This window comes from Cajanus cajan, chromosome 2 (assembly GCF_000230855.2).
Source record: "Cajanus cajan strain Asha chromosome 2, NIPB_CcT2T_4, whole genome shotgun sequence".
Lineage (NCBI taxonomy): Eukaryota > Viridiplantae > Streptophyta > Magnoliopsida > Fabales > Fabaceae > Cajanus > Cajanus cajan.
Genome location: NC_138518.1, coordinates 81,471,711 through 81,490,685, shown reverse-complemented (window position 1 = coordinate 81,490,685; position 18,975 = coordinate 81,471,711). Strand labels below are relative to the sequence as shown.

At 28.1% G+C, this 18,975-nt stretch overlaps 2 protein-coding genes across 2 annotated transcripts; both read left to right on the top strand.

The window, feature by feature from the left end:
- Positions 1-209: 209 nt before the first annotated feature.
- LOC109796113 (tRNA-splicing ligase (DUF239)) lies at positions 210-3,973 on the top strand. The gene is made up of 7 exons (XM_020355756.3): positions 210-627; positions 1,259-1,345; positions 1,436-1,696; positions 1,815-1,979; positions 2,087-2,140; positions 2,265-2,411; positions 3,244-3,973. The coding sequence occupies exons 1-7, from the start codon at positions 469-471 to the stop codon at positions 3,619-3,621; spliced, it is 1,251 nt and encodes a 416-aa protein (XP_020211345.1). The 5' UTR covers positions 210-468; the 3' UTR covers positions 3,622-3,973.
- Positions 3,974-14,426: 10,453 nt separating this feature from the next.
- Positions 14,427-15,416, top strand: LOC109802166 (cyclin-T1-4). The gene has a single exon (XM_020363404.2). The coding sequence runs from the start codon at positions 14,427-14,429 to the stop codon at positions 15,414-15,416; it is 990 nt and encodes a 329-aa protein (XP_020218993.2).
- The last annotated feature ends 3,559 nt before the right edge of the window (positions 15,417-18,975 follow it).

Here is an 18,975-nt window from a genome sequence, read left to right as displayed (position 1 = left end):
CGTATAAGCTATTTTTTATTTATTATTATGATAAGAAAAAATAGCCAAGAAAAACATTATAAAAAAAGGGGATGATATCGTTAAGGTGAAGTGAGAGGAAAATGACAAGAAAGAGGGAGCTAGAAAGTGACCGTTTTTTGTTTAACTATTTAATAATGTTTAATGAGTGAATAATTAGTAATATAATATGATGATGGAAAGTGGGAGGAGAGAGAGAGAGAAATAAAGGAGAGATTTTTAAGAAAGAGGAATAAAACAAAAGAGGGTTAGCACGCTGTTTAGTGGGTACCCCTTGCCTTCATAGGAAGTGAGGAAAGGTAGGCTAGTTAGTCCCATTGTGAATTCTGTGGCTGAAGAAGGTGAAAGGGGACAAGTTCACTCTTTCAAGGGTTTTGAGGGGTGTGAACTTGTTGTGTTTGAGTTTGTGAGGTTGAGGGTGCATTTTGTTTCAAGGGTGTTGTTGTGGTGATGGGTTCTAGTTGTGGTGTGACTCTTCTCCTTGTTTTCTGCTTATGGGGTGTGTTGATCTCCCTCTCTTCTGCTGCTAGGTTAAGTGTTTCAAGGCAGAAACTTGAGGTCACCAAGCATTTGAATCGCTTGAACAAGCCTCCTATCAAGACTATTCCTGTCTCTCTCTCTCTCTCTCTCTCTCTCTCTTTCTATATTTAACTTTATGTGTGTGTGTGGGTTTTAGGGGCGTTCTCCATTCACCCCATTTTGGTGTTTCTTCTTGTTTTAATCTATTTGGCTCCCAATGAAATGGCCTGGTTTGGTGAAGAAAAAAAAAGATTACTTTTTTGGTTTTGCCCTTGTTTGCTGGAGGTGGTTGTTATTGAAATGGTTCTGTACCTTTCAAGCATTTTCACTTAAAATAACCCTTCTTGCAAGCTACTACTACCGATTTTCCTCTTCTTTTTGTTTATTTTGTGGTTTCTTTTATATTTGTTTTGTGAAATGTAGATCTTTTATGTGGATGGTTGATTTCTTGAGCTATCTAAGCTTTTTCTTTAGTTTTTTTCTCTTACATGAAAGAAAAGAAAATCATAGCCCTTTTGGTGGAATTATTGATTGAAATTTTGAGGCAGTAACTAGAAAGTACCTAAAGAAAGAAGTAGGTAATGATTTGCTTTCTTTTATTTTCATTTTTAAATCAGCTCCTGGGTTTTAAGAAGTAGAAAGATACTAACTAGGTTGGTTTCAATTTTGTTTACATAGTATTTAAAATGCTAATAATGTGATTATTTTTTCATTGCTGCAGAGTCCAGATGGGGATACAATAGACTGTGTACCTGTTTCCAAACAGCCTGCTTTTGATCATCCTTTCCTCAAAGATCACAAGATTCAGGTCCATTTTCTTCACTCAAGATCTATTTTTTCAGTTGTCTTTGTTTTTCTTCTTTTTTCCTTTCAATAATACCATGGTTTGATTTAATAGACAAGGCCTAGTTTCCACCCTGAAGGGCTTTTCGAAGAGAACAAGTTGTCTGAAAAGCCCGAAAAGAAAGCGCATACTCCCATCACTCAGCTGTGGCATGCTAATGGTAGATGCCCTGAGGGCACAATACCCATCAGGAGAACAAAGGAGGAAGATGTTCTGAGAGCAAGTTCAGTCAAAAGGTATGGTAGGAAGAAGCACAGAGCAATCCCTAAGCCTAGGTCAGCAGAGCCTGATCTAATCAACCAAAGTGGTCATCAGGTAAGAACTGTTTAAAGTGTCTTGTAGTGTTATCATATTTTCGTACTTCACTCTTTTAAGTAGTAGCTTTGGCCTAATTTTCCTAATGGTGTCTTTGTGGGTTGTTGTTATTGATCAGCATGCAATAGCATATGTCGAGGGAGACAAGTACTATGGAGCAAAAGCTACTATAAATGTGTGGGAACCTAAGATTCAGCAGCCTAATGAGTTCAGCTTGTCTCAGCTTTGGATATTAGGAGGCTCATTTGGTCAAGATCTTAACAGCATTGAAGCTGGCTGGCAGGTACAAAGACTCGGTATTCATTTATTCTGATCAAAGAAACTGAATAACCTGTCTTTGACTATGAACTATACTTCTAAATTGTAATGATTGCATGTGTTTGATAACAGGTTAGCCCAGATTTATATGGTGATAACAACACACGGCTATTCACTTACTGGACGGTAAGCTTCTATCTCTTAAGTATGCCTACCTAGCCCTATGTGGTTTTCATTTTTGTTCTAATAATCTTTGTGTTAGTCGAAGTATGTTCTTTTTTTTATCAAACTCACTTTCTACATTTTGCAGAGTGATGCATATCAAGCTACTGGTTGCTACAACCTTCTTTGCTCGGGATTTATTCAGGTCAACAGTGAAATAGCAATGGGTGCAACCATTTCTCCAGTTTCTGGTTATCGAAATTCTCAGTTTGATATCAGTATACTTATCTGGAAGGTAAAATCCCAGGAATTTGTGTAGTTATTATAAATCTGCAAATATAAACCAAACTACCTTTTAAACATCATGGGTCTCATCTCATTACTCTTCCAACTAGATGTTTGCATGAGGACCGCTGTAATTTCCCAATTGTTTGGACTAAATGGAAACACATCATCTTTCTCTCATTTGTATGAATCATGACATGTGGAAAATCCAAGATGTCAATGTTCAATAATTTAAAAGGGTGTTTGGATAGACTTTTCCAAGGAAAAACTAAAATTAGCTTATGTATAAGTTAAAAGTAAGATTTTGGAGAAGCTAGTAGGAGAGAGCTTCTACAAAATTCTTATGTGTAGCTTATAGAGAAACTTGTTTTGTTTTTTCTTTCCTATTTTTCTTTCTTAGAAGTGCTTCTGGAAAAGTTTATCCAAACAGACCCTAAAGCTAGCTTAAGAATCTTGAGTTTTTCATGTGTTCACTTATTATCTGGTTAGTAAAATCTTTTTTTTACCTAGTATCAAAAGCATTCTTGGTGGTTGGCAGTTGCATCTTAGTTAGAATCTTCTTTATAGCACAGATACATTGGATATCCTCCATAATTTCTTTGGATTGAGATATGGACCCCAGTTGTAATTGATGACAGGGACACTATTTAGCGGTAACAATTCAACCATCAGGAACTTTGAAAAGTCATGAATTGATTATACGCAGGAAAACATGTTGTATTTTCAACCTGTCATGTCTTTTATAATTATAGAAAACAATCCTTTCTAATGTGGAGCTAAACAATGTACTTGAAATCATGAACTTTGTTACTGACATTAGTTGTCTATTTTCACCCTTGTAGGATCCTAAAGAGGGACACTGGTGGATGCAATTTGGGAATGACTATGTATTAGGGTATTGGCCTTCGTTCCTGTTCTCATATTTGGCTGATAGTGCTTCCATGATTGAGTGGGGTGGAGAAGTTGTAAACTCTGAGCCTGATGGTCAGCACACCTCAACTCAAATGGGCAGTGGCCATTTCCCTGAAGAGGGGTTTGGCAAAGCAAGCTACTTCAGGAACATTCAAGTGGTTGATAGCTCCAATAATCTCAAGGCTCCCAAAGGCATTGGCACCTTCACTGAACAATCAAACTGCTATGATGTCCAAACAGGAAGCAATGGTGATTGGGGGCATTACTTTTACTATGGAGGCCCTGGTAAAAATCCAAATTGTCAATGATGAGTAAAAGATGAGGTGAATCAAAAAAAAAAAAAAAAAAAAAAAGATTGCAGCCTCTCTTGTATCATTCAATCCTAGTGTTAAAATTAAAGCCCTTCTCTTCTTCCATCTTGTATACCCTTTTTCTGTAGTGGAAAGTTTTGACTGTTTTTGTTTTTTATATTGAAAGATTCTCCATGTAAGCTAGTGGAGAAGTGTGGCCAAGTTTCTCAAAAGCCTAAAGAAACAGGCCTTTATAACATCATCTTTGTATTTTATTTGTTTGTCCACTCCTCCTCTCTATAGGAGTGTTTGTCAATGCCAATGGAGTTAGTCTTTTGTGATTACCAAATTAAACTACAACTTATTTCCATGATGTGTTGCTAATGTACCCTTGGCCATGCTTTGAAAATGAGTCAAATTAAAAAGTTAAAGGTATGAAAGAAAAATGAAATTGTGTTTTGCTTTGGACTAAAAGATGCTGAGAAAGGGTTGCATGTGACTGGCTGACAGTACTATTTGTTTGCATTTCAACGTTTTTGGTAAAAGGGGTCCACTCCTTACACTGCACATTTCCAATCGCTTTCGTCTCCATCGTTGTATACCATTAAAGCCTGTGAACATGCGGTGCAAAAAGTGTAGGTCCCCTTAACCTTTCTCTCTCTTTTTTTTTTTTTTTTTCTTTTGTTTTTATTTATTTATTTATTTATTAACAAAGATATCTTTCAATTAGGGGTGTATTCAAGTATGATACGTCAATGGTTTGCTTAATTAGATAATTAACTAAATAATTACAAATTTAAGATAAGACTTGATATTTAAATGAAATGAGCTCAAGTTTTAAAATTTTGATATTTAAGAATTTGTGAATAATTCGTTTATATATAAAATATTTTTTTTATAAATAATGTCTTTAATACTATTTTTAGTTAAAATTTTAACACAGTTTAGAGTAAAAAGTAAATAAATCATGAAATTGTGACAGTTTGAAAAAAAATTAATTCTATGTATTACATGTTAAGCATACTTTTTCATTTGTAAATAATTAATTAGTATTAGGATATTAATTAAATGGTATATTCGTAAAGTTAAAAAGTAATTTAAGAAAAAAATAATTAAAAAAATAATTAAATTATAAACAAGTTAAAATTAAGGTTATTTTTTAAACAAGTCAACTTTAAGTTTTGAATTAGGTTTGATTAAATAAATAAATTAAGTTTAAGCAATCAATTTTTTTACGAAATCTAAGTTTTAAGAGCCTGAGTCGTTTACATCTTTTACTTTCATTTGATAATCAGAATTTTTTGTTTTTTTGTCTGAAACATCGAGATTACTAAACTAGATTTTCCCATAAAACTTTGCCCATATATAAAACTACGAACTTAAATCTCTTTCAGAATATTTATAGAACTTGGCTATCTATTAATTCATTTGAATTTTATTTTTTTTACTTTTATATAGATTTAGTAAAGAGGGATCATATATTTGAATAATAAGTTTCGTTCAATAACTTATACTTTATATCAAATTTTAATAATTTAACTGTTAAAATTAAAAGTTTTAATGTATAAATTAAATTTTAAATTTTTTAATACATATATATATATATATATATATAATTCTTTCATAATTATAAAAATATTTTATAATTATTCATCAATTTAAATAATTAAAAAATATTAAATAATTTTAAAATTTTAAAAATTTGTAAGACTTGGCTTATATTTTAAATATTTTTAATTTAATAATCATTGAAATTTAATATAGAACATGTTTTAATCAAATTTCTTAGTAGATTATTATATCTTTCAAATATTAAGTAATAACTTCTCATGGTCTCTTCAAAGAATCACTCACAACCATTTATTCCATTTTTATTATTTTTACTAGTACTTTATCCTATATAATGCACAAACATCTTAATTATATATGATATAACTAAAATTTACAATAAATCATGTATAAAAGTATTATATTTGAATATATAAATTATATTTAAAATAAATATACATAAATATTTTTTAAATATATAAATTATATTTTAAATTTATGATAAATAATTTGTATTATAAAAATATATTTTTTATTTATTGATAATTCATTTTAAAATAATATTTAATTAATAAATAATTATGATAAATAAAAATGAATTAGATAATAGTTATAAAAATTCTTACAAAGTCTTTCGTTGAAAAAAAGTTCCTAAAAACATTCTCACACAAAATACATTCATATTTAATATATAAGAATTGATATTTTAAAATTTTAAGAGACACAAAGTGACTTTTCTTTAGTACCTATTATAAAGATGTACATGATGAATAATTATTTTTTATCTCTAGTGTTAGTGAAGCATTATACCTCTCATTTACTAAGAAAAAGATATAAAATAATAGCTCATATTTTCTAAGAAAATATCCACAACTACCCATTGAATTTATCTCTCTTTTTTTTTTTATAATTTTTAAAACGTAAGGTCATGTCTCTTTTCTCTAGTAGTATATACATCTATATACATTATAAAAGAGATACAAATTGTTGTAATTCTTTTTAGTTTTTCCTTTTAGTAGACTATTATATTCATAAAAAAAATTCTCTTAAATAACCAACGTCAACCACTTTTAAATTATCTTCCTTTAATATATTTTTATAAAAAAATTAAGAGACACTAGGTATCTCTTTCTCCTACTAGTACATATAAGGGCATGACTCTTTTTGTTAACTTCTCATTCTTTTTAAATTATTTTATTCAAACACTACAATTACTATTTATAAAAATAAGTATCTTTTTTATATTATATATGGAGTAATTACTTTTGATCTTCATATTTAGTAGACCATTATACCTTTTTATTATTAAAAAAATTAAATTAATCTTTTTTTGTAACCACCATTCTCTTTTAATAATTATTAAAACCTATGATTATTCATATTTTCAATTAACTATTTATTATTATTATATAATTTTTAATTATTTTTAAAAGTTTCAAGGAGACAAGATTCGTTATTTTATTATATATTAAAATTGAAAATAGAAACTTTCAAAACATGAGAGAGAGAGAGATTGGATTAACCGCAAATTACTGAGATGTTATATGGACACGTGTTCAAGCTTTTTTATTTATTTTATTTATTTTTTAAGTAGTGTTCAAAGCTTTAGTATTGGTGTGAAATAGATACTTGGTCGGTAAGTGTTCAATTGGGTATTTTGTATCCTTAATAGATTTGGTGACAGTTAAATTTTGTTAATCAAATCATTAAATTATGCAACAATCTTATATGTTAAATTTTACATAGTTAAGACAGATCAAATTACATTTTTATAACGATTGTTACATTATATTAAATAAACATATAAAATATGATTTTTATCGATTCAATTATTAAATTGTAATTATTTATTTTCTTAGTTATTTGTACCAAGTTTTGTCAAAGTTAAACAACAATCGCAAGATGTATGAATGTGATATGAAATAGTTTTAGACTAATATAATTTTTTTATGCATAATCCATATGGAAAAAAAAAATTAACATTGGATTTTCATCGATTTATTCTACGCACTTGGAAAGCATTGATTCTCATTCTTCCAGATTTTTGTTTCTTCTGTTGCAAACCAAGCACAATTCCTGATCAAGTAGTGTGCTAGGAGCAAAAACCATTATCGGTTTTCATTGAAAAAAATGAATTAGGACAAGTTTCATCCGGTAATTTTAATTTGTGTTGTTGTTTGTATCAATGATTTTCTGATTATTGAATTTTCAAATTTTTTATGTGAGTTTGAGTGAGATATTTTGCGACACTATTTGAGAACAAAATGACCACAACTTTAGACATAATTAAAGGTTAAAACTGTAATACCATGATTTTTTTAATTATGAATATTTATTATATATATAATTAAGATTTTTGTTATATGTTATTTTAAGTTGTTTGAGTTGTTGTATATAATGTTTTGTCTCTGAAGGGTGAGAGTTAGAGTTAATGACCCTAGGTTTAAGTTATAGAAATTGTGACTTAAGTGCTTGAAAATGGATCCAAGGAAGACCAAGATATAGAAGGTGAATTTTGAGAAATGAGTTTCATAAATTTATTTTTTAGCTTCCTAGAGAGAGATTTCTTAGAGAGATAAAATTTGGAGCTAGATTGTCTGTTCATTGATTTGATTCTGTAGAAAGTTTTCATAGGTACCCTAAGACTTAGTTGAGTAGCAGTAGTAGAAAGCTGAGATTAAAGCTAACAAACTTTTATTCTTAAAGAGAAGGTGAACCTCGAGTTCTATGATTTTGCCCTTCTACCTTGATTTCTATGGTTTTGAATGCGATTAAGATAAAAAAAAGTTTGATTGTAGCTTATATAAATTTTATAAGCGTGGTTGTGTTTGTCTATAACTGAATTGATGGATGCATGTTGAGAATTTGAGTTTATGTTGTTGGGACTTTCAATTGTTCTTGGGGTTGAAGAGGAATCTAATGACTTAAGTTGTAATCTTGTTACATGTGAGATTCCTACTCTTTCCTAAGTTGAGAATGATGTGAAGATGTGTTTTTCTGAGTTTCATGTGTTGGTTGTGGAGTGTGGTGGTTAAATTTGAAGAGAGATGGCAAGTTCCATAGTGGAACTCTACTCACTTGCCAAAAGAGAGGTACATCTCGCCTGACACACCTTCATAGTTGACGAACACTAACCCATAGTTCTTGTTCTCGCTCAATGATATGATTGTTGCTCTGCAAGAATATGATTTTTTGGTGGCTTTGTTGGATAAGTTCACCCAACGAGATGTGACTCGCTTAGCAAAAACCCACAGAGTCTAGCTTTTTCGATGAGCTATAGTCTCTCAATGACAAGTTCCAGAGGAGTTTGGTTGCCTAGCGAGCTAAAGCCCACCCAACGAGATGAGCCATAAAGAATTTCTCTCGTTGAGCGAGATTAACTCACCTAACCATGAACTTTAGGAGAGGTTGTTCGCCCAATAAGACTACTCTTTGCCTAATGAAACCCCTATTTTGAGCATGATGAATTAACCTATCTAAATTACTTTTAATGCAAGTGTGTTAGTAGTTAATCATGGTTTGTGGTGTGTTAATAATGTTATTGATGATTATGATGATATTGCTTATGTTGTTTATATATGTATCTTTCATATATGTTATTGAGTGCTTAGATGTTAGCACGAACTTATGTTGGTTGTAATTGACTAATTGAGTTGTATGCTTATGTATGACTAAACCCCTAATTCACAAAGTTGAGTGTGGTGTTGGGAAGGTTAGTTCTCCTACACCCATGTTATTTTTGAAAATGCCCTTGATGCAATTTGAATGAGAATGATGAGATGAAATGTTTGATTGAATTGTCTAGTAGGAGATGTTAATGGATCAATTAGTAAAGCATATTTGATTGTGGGTTACATTGGATTCAGGCGAGACGAAATTTTTTTATCAAACCTAATTCAAAGGATAATTATAGTAGAGATATGATGACTTGAGGTATTTTAGAAGAGAAATAATATATTTTAGAGTATCGTTACAATAAAAAGTTTTTTTCTTTAAAAACAACGCATCTTATGCTTCAACTTAAACTTTCTTATTCTTGTCTTCTTAGTTAGTTTGCTCTTTGTGTTTGTAGGTTGATAAATAACATATTGATGTTTTCCATTTTCTAATAACAATGTTCCAAAAAAATTAAAATAAAAAAATAGAAGAAAGAATCAGAGAAAAGCGGGAAGTTGAGAAGAACAATATTATATAGTGTTTGTGTTGCAGGACCAGTCCATTAGCTAACAACAAAAGATAGCTTTTAATTGTATGAAAACAGAATGAGGTGTAATTGAATGACTAATAAAACCATTGAATCACAAACCAACGTGTGTGCCAAAATGCTGCTAAGGTATATGCAAAAAGAAGTTGCCAACGGATTAAAGACAACTTTTAAATAACAATTCTAAAATAGATATGAACTTTTGATTTGAACCAAAAGTAATAAAAAAAAAGGCTTAAATATATTTTTAGTTCCACAAATTTAGGGTAAATCTGTTTTTGATTCTTCAAATTTAAAATTATTATTTTTAGTATCTATAATTTTAAAAAAATTTATTTTATTCTTTATATTCAAATTTTGTTAAGAAATTTATCAAACATTATTACATAAAATCTACCTATTCGTGTCTCTATTAGTAAAAATATCACATTAAATCCAGTTGATATTGCATAACTGTTTTAATTAGTCACTTTCAAATATGTTATTGGTGACTTAAGGGACTAAAACAAGATTTTTGAAAATTACAATGACTAAAAGCAACAGTTTTAAATTTGAGGGACCAAAAACAAATTTTTCTTAAATTTGAAGGACTAAAAACATATTTAAACTTAAAAAAATTAATTGTTATTACTTCAAATCTTCAATATTTGTGTCATTTTTTTATTTTTATTTTTACTATAAATGTGAGGATATTGTTGGTGAATAATAAATATATTTGTATATGCTCATAGAAGTTTGAAATTTATCTTTAAGTCTTCATTCAACTCACATAAATTTTAATGTAAAAAAAACATAATAAATTACGGAAGAAGGTAAATTGGTGGATCAAGATCCAACTATAGGCATTTGGATTTATTTTATCTCCAAAACAAATAAGAAATATCATTTTTGAAGTATAGATTTTTTTCAGTATTAATATCAAATTAAGTGTAATATGTTTTGAGAAAGAATTGCAGGTTTGTGAACGGTTGTTAAACTAACATTGATGAATTGAAGGAAGAATTAAAATCGTGACTTTGAGAATATTTGTGATGATAATACAAAGTAAAAATTTCGTGCTATTGCTTGATAAAAAGGTTAGTTTTTGGACAGTAATCAAGTCAATACCATAATTCTCATGGTGTTTTCAAAGATTTGGGATAAAAAAGGGCTTCAAAGCTCGGAGTTAGAAAGGTTAGTGGGATACTAATACTAATAGACATAATAATTAAATTTGAATTCATTGATTTTTTACCTATGAGTGATTTTGTTGGGATTTGGTTTGAGTTTAATTTTTTTTAATGACTTGTAAAATTAGGAACATGTTCTACTACAACAATTTCAAATTAGCTTTGATTCAATAACAATGATCACCAGTCGTTGATGCTAAATCAACACAAATTTATCTTTTGTAATTTTTCTTCTATTTTATTACAAAGGGCTAGTCCTTTTTTAATTTTTGTTATTATTAGTATGGCGGCGCTAGGTTTTAAATTATAACTGAAATGAAAAATCCTATCTCACTTCCCCCCTCTTTGAAACTTTTTTTAATATTTAATTTGAAACTCCAACCCCTCACTATCTTTTTCCAACCTTTTACTTTCATCCTCTACCCAACCCTTCACTTTCATCTATGCCTTCTATGCATTTGGGGACATTGATTTTCATTTTTTTCAACTTTTGTTTTCTTTATTGCAAACCAAGATCAAGTTGATTCTATGCCTATTTTAAATTTTGTATTGGAGCAATCGGGAGCAAGAATCATTGTTGATATTTATTGAAAAGGAATTGGGTCAAGTTCTTCCATATGGTAATTCTAAGTTAAGTTGTTATTTTTGTAAATGAATTTTTGATTATTGAATTTTTAAATTATTTATGAGAGTTTGAAACAAAATGGTTAAAATTTAGGATTTGATCGGAGGTTAAAGGTCTAATGGCGACAGTTGCTGGTGACATATTTAGGTTCGAAGAAATGTATTACAGTGTGCAATGACAACAATATATATAAAGTGTTTCCTTTAACAAAAAAGAAGGCGGCGACGACGACGATAATGACCTAATTTCGACAAAGAATGATACATACAATTAATAATGGTAACATTTTTCTTTTGTCGTTACATATGAATGTCAACTTATATATTAACAAAATTGTCATTATTAAACATACTTTGACTCAGACGAACATATTAGTGTCAGTTTTGAAATTGTTACTTTAAATGTCAAAGTAACCATTAATAACAATTTTGAATGTTTAGCATCAAGTTCACACCAACACTAATATGTGGTTTTTTATGGTGAATTTGAGTATTTAGCCATATGTCTAAAATAGTTAGAATTTTATTTTAATTTTTTATAATTATTAAGATTATAAATGATTTTTTATTAGTTAAATAAGTTATATTGAAATAATAATTAATAATAAAGTTGAAACCACATATTTTATGAGATATATTTTAAATTTTAAGTTGAAACTACATATTTTATGAAATATATTATAATGCAATGATGTATAAATACTATTTAAACTTTAATTATATTTTAATCACTAAAATTAGCCTAGTAATTAGATAGGGAGGGATTGGAGTAATTAGAAGTATAAGGACCTAGATTCAATTCTCATTGAAATCATCTTTATAATCTTTTGTACCTTAAAGAAAAACTTTAGATGTATTTTGATGCTGAAATTGAATATTTTTAGAAGGGCTTAACTAATGTAAAAGTTTTATATCATCACTAAAAAAAATTATTGTTATAATTTTAAAATTAATATTATAAAAGTAACAAATTTATTCTACATGATGATTTATAATCAAATAAAAATATAAAATAACTTTAAATCATGAGTGTTTAGCCAATATTAATTAAATAATATTAAATAAATGTAATTTCACTATTTATAATTAAAAAGCTAAAATAAAAATATCATTTTATAAATTCTTAACATTTAAAATAAACACAAAAGTCCAAATCACAATTATAATAATATATAAGTTTAACACAGCAATGTTGATTAACAATAACAAATTTACATATAAATTTAAAAATAAAACAAAAAATTAATATAATATTTAATTACTTGAAATTAATATATAAAAGTTATAAACTAAAATAAATACTAAATTATATGTTTTTTAGGCTACAAATTAATAGTAATTGATTAAATAATATATATTTATGTATAACTTTATTGAATGTGTTTTTATTTATCCTAAAACTATTTTAAATTAAAAAACTTGCAAAGTTTTTTAAAAAATGCTTGTTTTTATTTTCTGCATTTTTTAAACCAATATTGGACTAGTTTGATTGGTTCTTCATCAATTCTGAAATGAAATTTTTTTCAGAGTCAATAAATCGATCACTATGTTGGTTCTCTGGGTCAAAATGGTGACTTCACTCCAATTTTAAGATCTTTGTTGAAATCAATGTAAATATGTGTGGGTATATCATGAGTATAAAAATAAATAAAAAATATTAGAATATAATAAAATTAATTATAGATTATTACAGGGATCAAAACATTTTATGCACTTAACAATTATATAGATAATTATTTTTTTTATGTATATTTTATTCATTTTGTCCTCTATTCATAAAGAATTGTTATATAACTGAATAGATAAAAAAAATTCAAAAAAAAAAGAGACAAAATTGATAATTTAAAGAGATACTTTCTTTATTAATAGCTATATATTATAGATATTAAATAAAATTATTAATCATCTTATGAAACGAGATCAATTAACAACATGTATAAACTTTTATACCTACTCTTTATATTTTGTTGTTTGTAAAATATGAAGTTGATTAATTTAACTATCAAATAAAAAAATAAAATTATAAAGCATATAAAGTTTATAAAAATATAAAGTATACATAGTTTTAAAATTCAAAAAAAAAAATAAAATAATTGCAAACTTCTTTGTACTGTTTTATTTTAATGGATAATATATCATTTAAAATGTAAGTAATTATTTATCAATAAATAACGTACTAACAAATGATTAATTTATATACAATATAAGATATATACTTCTATAATATTAAATAATTTAATAGTTTAATTGATTAATTATCTATTTATAAAAAAATGTTAAATTAATAATATAAGTTGAATAATTTAACATTGACTATTAATTGATCATATGTCTTATCTGATATTTAAACAATAAATTTATTTAATCATATTCGTTTTGAATTTTAGATTAATATATTATATATAAGAATATTTTCTTCACTTTTTGACTTAAAACATATTTTAGTATATTATCTTCTCTTGTGTTTTATTTAATATTATTTTAAAGTATTGTATGAGTTTTAAATTATTAATTAATTTTAATTTTTATATTAAGTTTAATTTTAATATCAAAAGTTTACTATTTAAAATTAGTTTCTTTTAATATTTTTATTTTCTTTATCTTTCTCTTCACATCTCAATTACTTTAGTTAAATTATACATATATTTCTCAAATTTCTCATTTATTGTCACCCTAACTCATGTCTACATAAAAACAAATATTTGTGACAAGTGTGGTGCATAAGTTTTATATGTATTATTGGGCTCATTGTCCTTCTTCTATTCAATTGTTATTCCTGGTGGATGGCGATGCACCTACCACTCCTTTTACTAAGTCGTTTAGCTTTTTCTTATATTTACTAATTATTTAAATACATGTATTTTTATTATTTAAATATTTTTAAATTGTATTTTTACGTAATTTTTAGCACTTTTCTTTATATATCAAACTCATATAAAATTTGAAATATGTACGGACATGTGCATATATAATAATTGTTAATATAAAAAAATATTTTTTATAACATTGATATAAGAAGACTGTAATTTTTAAGTTGTTAGAAGAATAAAAGTAAGGTTGTATCCTTTTTTCTAGTTTTGTAAATCATTTTTTTTAATAATTATTTGAGAATAGTTGATTATATTTTGAATTAACAAATTCATATTATATGTTAATTTTTAAATTATCATAATCGATCATTAAGATTTTTCTTACATAAAACTAATGTGATAGCTAATGATGATGTTAGAACTTCTTTTGAGTATATAGGTTGTATTGTTGATCCTCCTCAAGAAAATATGATAGATGATAATGTAGGTAGTGTTCTTGATCCTCAAGAAAATGTGCAAGATGATAATGAAGTTATTATTCCCAATCTACAAGAAAATGTGCAAGTTGATGATGTTAGAGGTTATTTGTGTTATGTAGAAAATGTACAAGATGGTGTTACTGGGAGTTCTTCGTTTTCTCAAGAAAATGTACAAAATGGTCCAAGATGGTACTTTTCGAGGAAGGAATTGGAAGAAAACTCACCATCGAGAAAGGACAACATAGATTGGAATTCAGAAAACATGTTACGCAAATCATACAGTGATTTTTTACAAGAGATGGGTAGGAGACTTGTTTTACCCCAAATGACTATAGCAACTGCATTGGTGTTTTGTCACCGATTTTTTTTGCGACAGTCCCATGCAAAGAACGATTGGGAGATTGTTGCAATTGCATGCATATTTCTTGCTGGCAAGGTTGAGAGCACCATTAACTGGCTACAAGATGTTATCATGGTTGGACGTGGAGTCAAGCTTGGGGTTGATGAAAAGACCCTGCATCGAGAAAAATTGTGTACTAAGGAGTATGAAGATTTGATTTTGTTGGCAGAGAAGCTTGTTCTTGTGACTATTGATTTTGAGATTGATGTGGCTCATCCTTATAGGCCTCTTAGTGTGGCAATAGATAAACTCGATGTTAGTATTGAGAGTAAAAGTCTTCTCACTCAAGTCGCATATCATTTGGTGAATGATGGCCTTCGGTCATGGCTTTGTTTGCAATTCAAGCCTCATCAGATTGCGGCTGGAGTCATGTTTCTTGCTGCTAGGGGTCTCGAGATGAAACTAAACCCATCAGATTGGTGGTGTTGGCCAGAGTTAGATGTCAATGAAGAACAACTAAAGGAAATGAGTGATCACTTGTTGGAGCTGGATAAACAAAGTTCGACTCCTCGATTCAATCACAACCTTGAGTGTGAAACTATAAGCACAAATGGTCCAAGAGTGGATGATAAAAATTGATGTAATTGGTTGTTGTGGCTAGGTTTCATAACTGTAAAGATTTAAGATGTTGATTTTCTTGCTTTTAAATAAATGATGTTCAATATCCTATTTTTCATAAATAAAAAATAATAAAATTATAAGGTATAGGTGACTTTTAATTAATTTAATGAACAAGCTTTTAAAATAAATCAAAGTGGTTTTAGAAAAATAATACAAATGGACTCGGTTAAGTTGAAGTGTTATGAATACTCTAAAAGAGTGATGGTAACATGTTTGTGTATTAATGAGTAGATTGTTTGAGTAATTGGTTTAAGTTGACCTTTTGTCTTTTTTTTTTGCTTAATTAAAATTTATACATATTGAAATTAAGTTAGGTTCATTATGTATTTAATGTTCTAGATTAGTGAGTCACACCTTGATTTATCTCTCATGTGGCGTGTATAAGAATTGTGGGTAATAAGGTAATTCTCAAGCCTTTGTAAGTTTTTATGTATATGACTAGAAGAGTTATGAACATTGAAGGAAATAAAGTAGGGTTATGTTAATTGTTTGATGACCTATAGTGAAATATAAAATTAGATCATGACACATGTGCGTGCCCATATACACACACACACATATATATATATATATATATATATATATATATATATATATATTAACTAGATATTTTTAATTGATAGCAAATTACTAACAGGAACAAAGGTCAACAAGCATTAAACAAATTTTATTATAATTGTGCTTTCTTGTGTTTCTGACAATTTGAGAGTTTCAAAGAGAAACAAAATAAGGGGGTGTTAATGTTGTTCCAATAAGACACTCCATGGTTTCAAAAGTCTAGGGAACAATTGATTAAACTTGAAAGCAAAAATACTACATTTTTCCATAGTCAATCAATGGTGAGGTGGAAAAGGGATAAAATTCATGGATCATTCTTTCTTTCTGTTGAATGGTGTACAAATGATGTAACTTTACAAAATGAGGTTGTTTGTTTCTTCTAGGGTTTATTTAGAAAGACTGAGGATGTTCAAAAGCTTTTATTTTAATCACCTATACTTATCCTAGAAGAGGAGGAAAGGATGAGGTTTACAGAGCTCTCATGAGGATGAAGTTCCATAACGATCTAGGACATAATGGATTTTGACCCTTAAGTGGTGAAAAGTTTAATTATTTTTATTCAAAAACACGAGAATCTCAATTGTCCCAACGACTTTAGGGCAATAAATTTATGTAATGTTACTTTCGTAAATTGTTTTTCTTTATTTTTTTATCTTTTTTTTTTAGTTATAAAAATCCACTTTCATCTCACTAGTTCCAAAATACATTATTATTTAATTAAAATTATAAAATAAACTATTTAAGATATAATATTTAAATAACCATTATTTTTTATTGGAAAGGTGTAACGATCTGTTAGGTCTCTATACTTTACAATTCAATAATAATACTAGTGGAAAATATAAATCTAATTACTTAGGATTAACATGCAAAGAGTACCTGATATACATGTAGTAATACATAAATGTGTAAGATTTTCATCAATAATTGAGATAATAAAATTAATCATCTGGTGAGACTATAATTATAACTATATAAGTATATAAATACAATAGTTTAGTACTGAAACATAACATATGTTGTTGGTCAAGTAACACTACAAAATAATTATCACAAGACAACACCAAAAAAACTATGTCATCCTCCAATAAGACTCTCTGAACGTGCTCTTTCTCCAACCTATCTCTGTCTTACTCTTATATCAAGTATCATCATAATAATTCAACCATAAGAAAACATGCAAGAATAAACTTATAGAAAATAACATATCAAGTACTAAAGTGAAGTACAACTATATTATCAACATCCACATATCAACTTATAAGATTAACACAACACTCTGATTTGTAAAATGCATTCATGCCAACCCAAGATATATGCCACACCATACAACTCATACATGTATTTTAACTTAAACAACATAACAACATTGGAACTTATAACACAACATACAACTTATCAACACAACAACTTAATGTGTCGTCACACATTTCAATTAAGAGATATTTTACAATACATGTGAACAATCTAAACAACCTGATCCTATTGAAACAACTCAACAATGCAATCTTTTTGGGCTTACTAGATCAATAATAATAAATTTGGATAAAAATTCATAACACAATCGTCACTTAAACTAAGAAAATTCAGTATTCCTTTTAAAGTTAGAACAATTTGAGTGTGAGTCTACCACGACCTTAGCATGCATAACTGAGTCTATTGTGGAATTAGTTCATCGATTACCCTTTAAATATTACATTCCTTCTAGTACTTATTTAGGGATCATGGCTCCTGACCTCGTACCTTACTTTATTTTTTGTTATTTTATACATGATTACATGTGTGACTCGACTTAGCTTCCATACGGATCTACAATTGGTCGCTTATAATCGGTATAACTTGACTTAACCCTTATATTGCATCAACTAAGGACCCAAAGGAGACTCAAAACTCCACTTCAACGGTCAACTTCTCATGAAGGTTTTTTCAACAACTAGGCTTGCAAAACACCATAACACCATATCCACACAATGTTATATTCATAATTTTTTTAAAAAACAACTACTATCTTTTAATCTCAAGTCAATGAACACAACTCAACACCATACCTTAAGCATTCTTTACACAACTACCTTCAACACTACACAACATGCAATAATTCTACATTTTTAACTCATCAACTTGCATCTTTAAGCAACTTAAATATCAACAACCATCATCCTAGATAAAAAAAATTAATGAACTATAAATACAACACATGAGTAATTCAACTTATCACATACATATTTAACACTTAGCCATTAAAATTCTGATGTATTTAATTTGTTTTAGTTATTAAGGTGGAGATGTTTGGTTTACTGTTAAGTTAATGAGTTTACTTTTTTCTCCATTTTGTATGATTTTGTGGATGCTTTATTTGGATTTGTAGTTTTTTTTATAAAAATGTTGAAGATATTTGAATTTATTGTTGATTGTATTTTGAGGTCATATTCCCCGTTTTTGGCATTTGCAATTAGTTTGCAACTACAATTCAATATTTAAACGCATTGAATTTGTGTGAGAGCTTTGTACACTAGGCTGTCCTTGTGCTCTTACTATTTTGTTTCAAGAGTAGGAAACTTAGTGTTTCCAATGAGTGTCTTTAATAAAAGTTTTGTTCCAATGTCTCATTTTATTTTTATAGAAAAATTCTCATTTTAAAAGTGTCAAAGCGTTAATATTTAATGGAAAGATTATTTTTGGATTGGATAATGAGGTGGATTGTAGTCTAATCGGCTGCTATAGATTTTGTCCATTTTCATTTTCTCATTAAAGTAGATGCATGAATAATATAATAATAAAAAAGAAAAATGTGATTACATGAAGGTGGAGATATCAATTAATGAGAGAGAATTTTGGAATACAATAAAATGAAAAGAAAAACAACACATATTAGTAATTGAAAGGTGGTTGTTATTGTTATTATTGGGAATATCAAATGCACGAGAAGAGAACTTGTGTTATTTTTACAAAAATAAAA

Coding starts and splice junctions, on each gene's coding strand:
- LOC109796113 (XM_020355756.3), top strand. CDS start 469: ATGGGTTCTAGTTGTGGTGTGACTCTTCTCCTTGTTTTCTGCTTATGG. Junction 628..1,258: donor CTCCTATCAAGACTATTCCT/GTCTCTCTCTCT, acceptor TCATTGCTGCAG/AGTCCAGATGGGGATACAAT. Junction 1,697..1,814: donor TCAACCAAAGTGGTCATCAG/GTAAGAACTGTT, acceptor GTTATTGATCAG/CATGCAATAGCATATGTCGA.
- LOC109802166 (XM_020363404.2), top strand. CDS start 14,427: ATGATAGATGATAATGTAGGTAGTGTTCTTGATCCTCAAGAAAATGTG.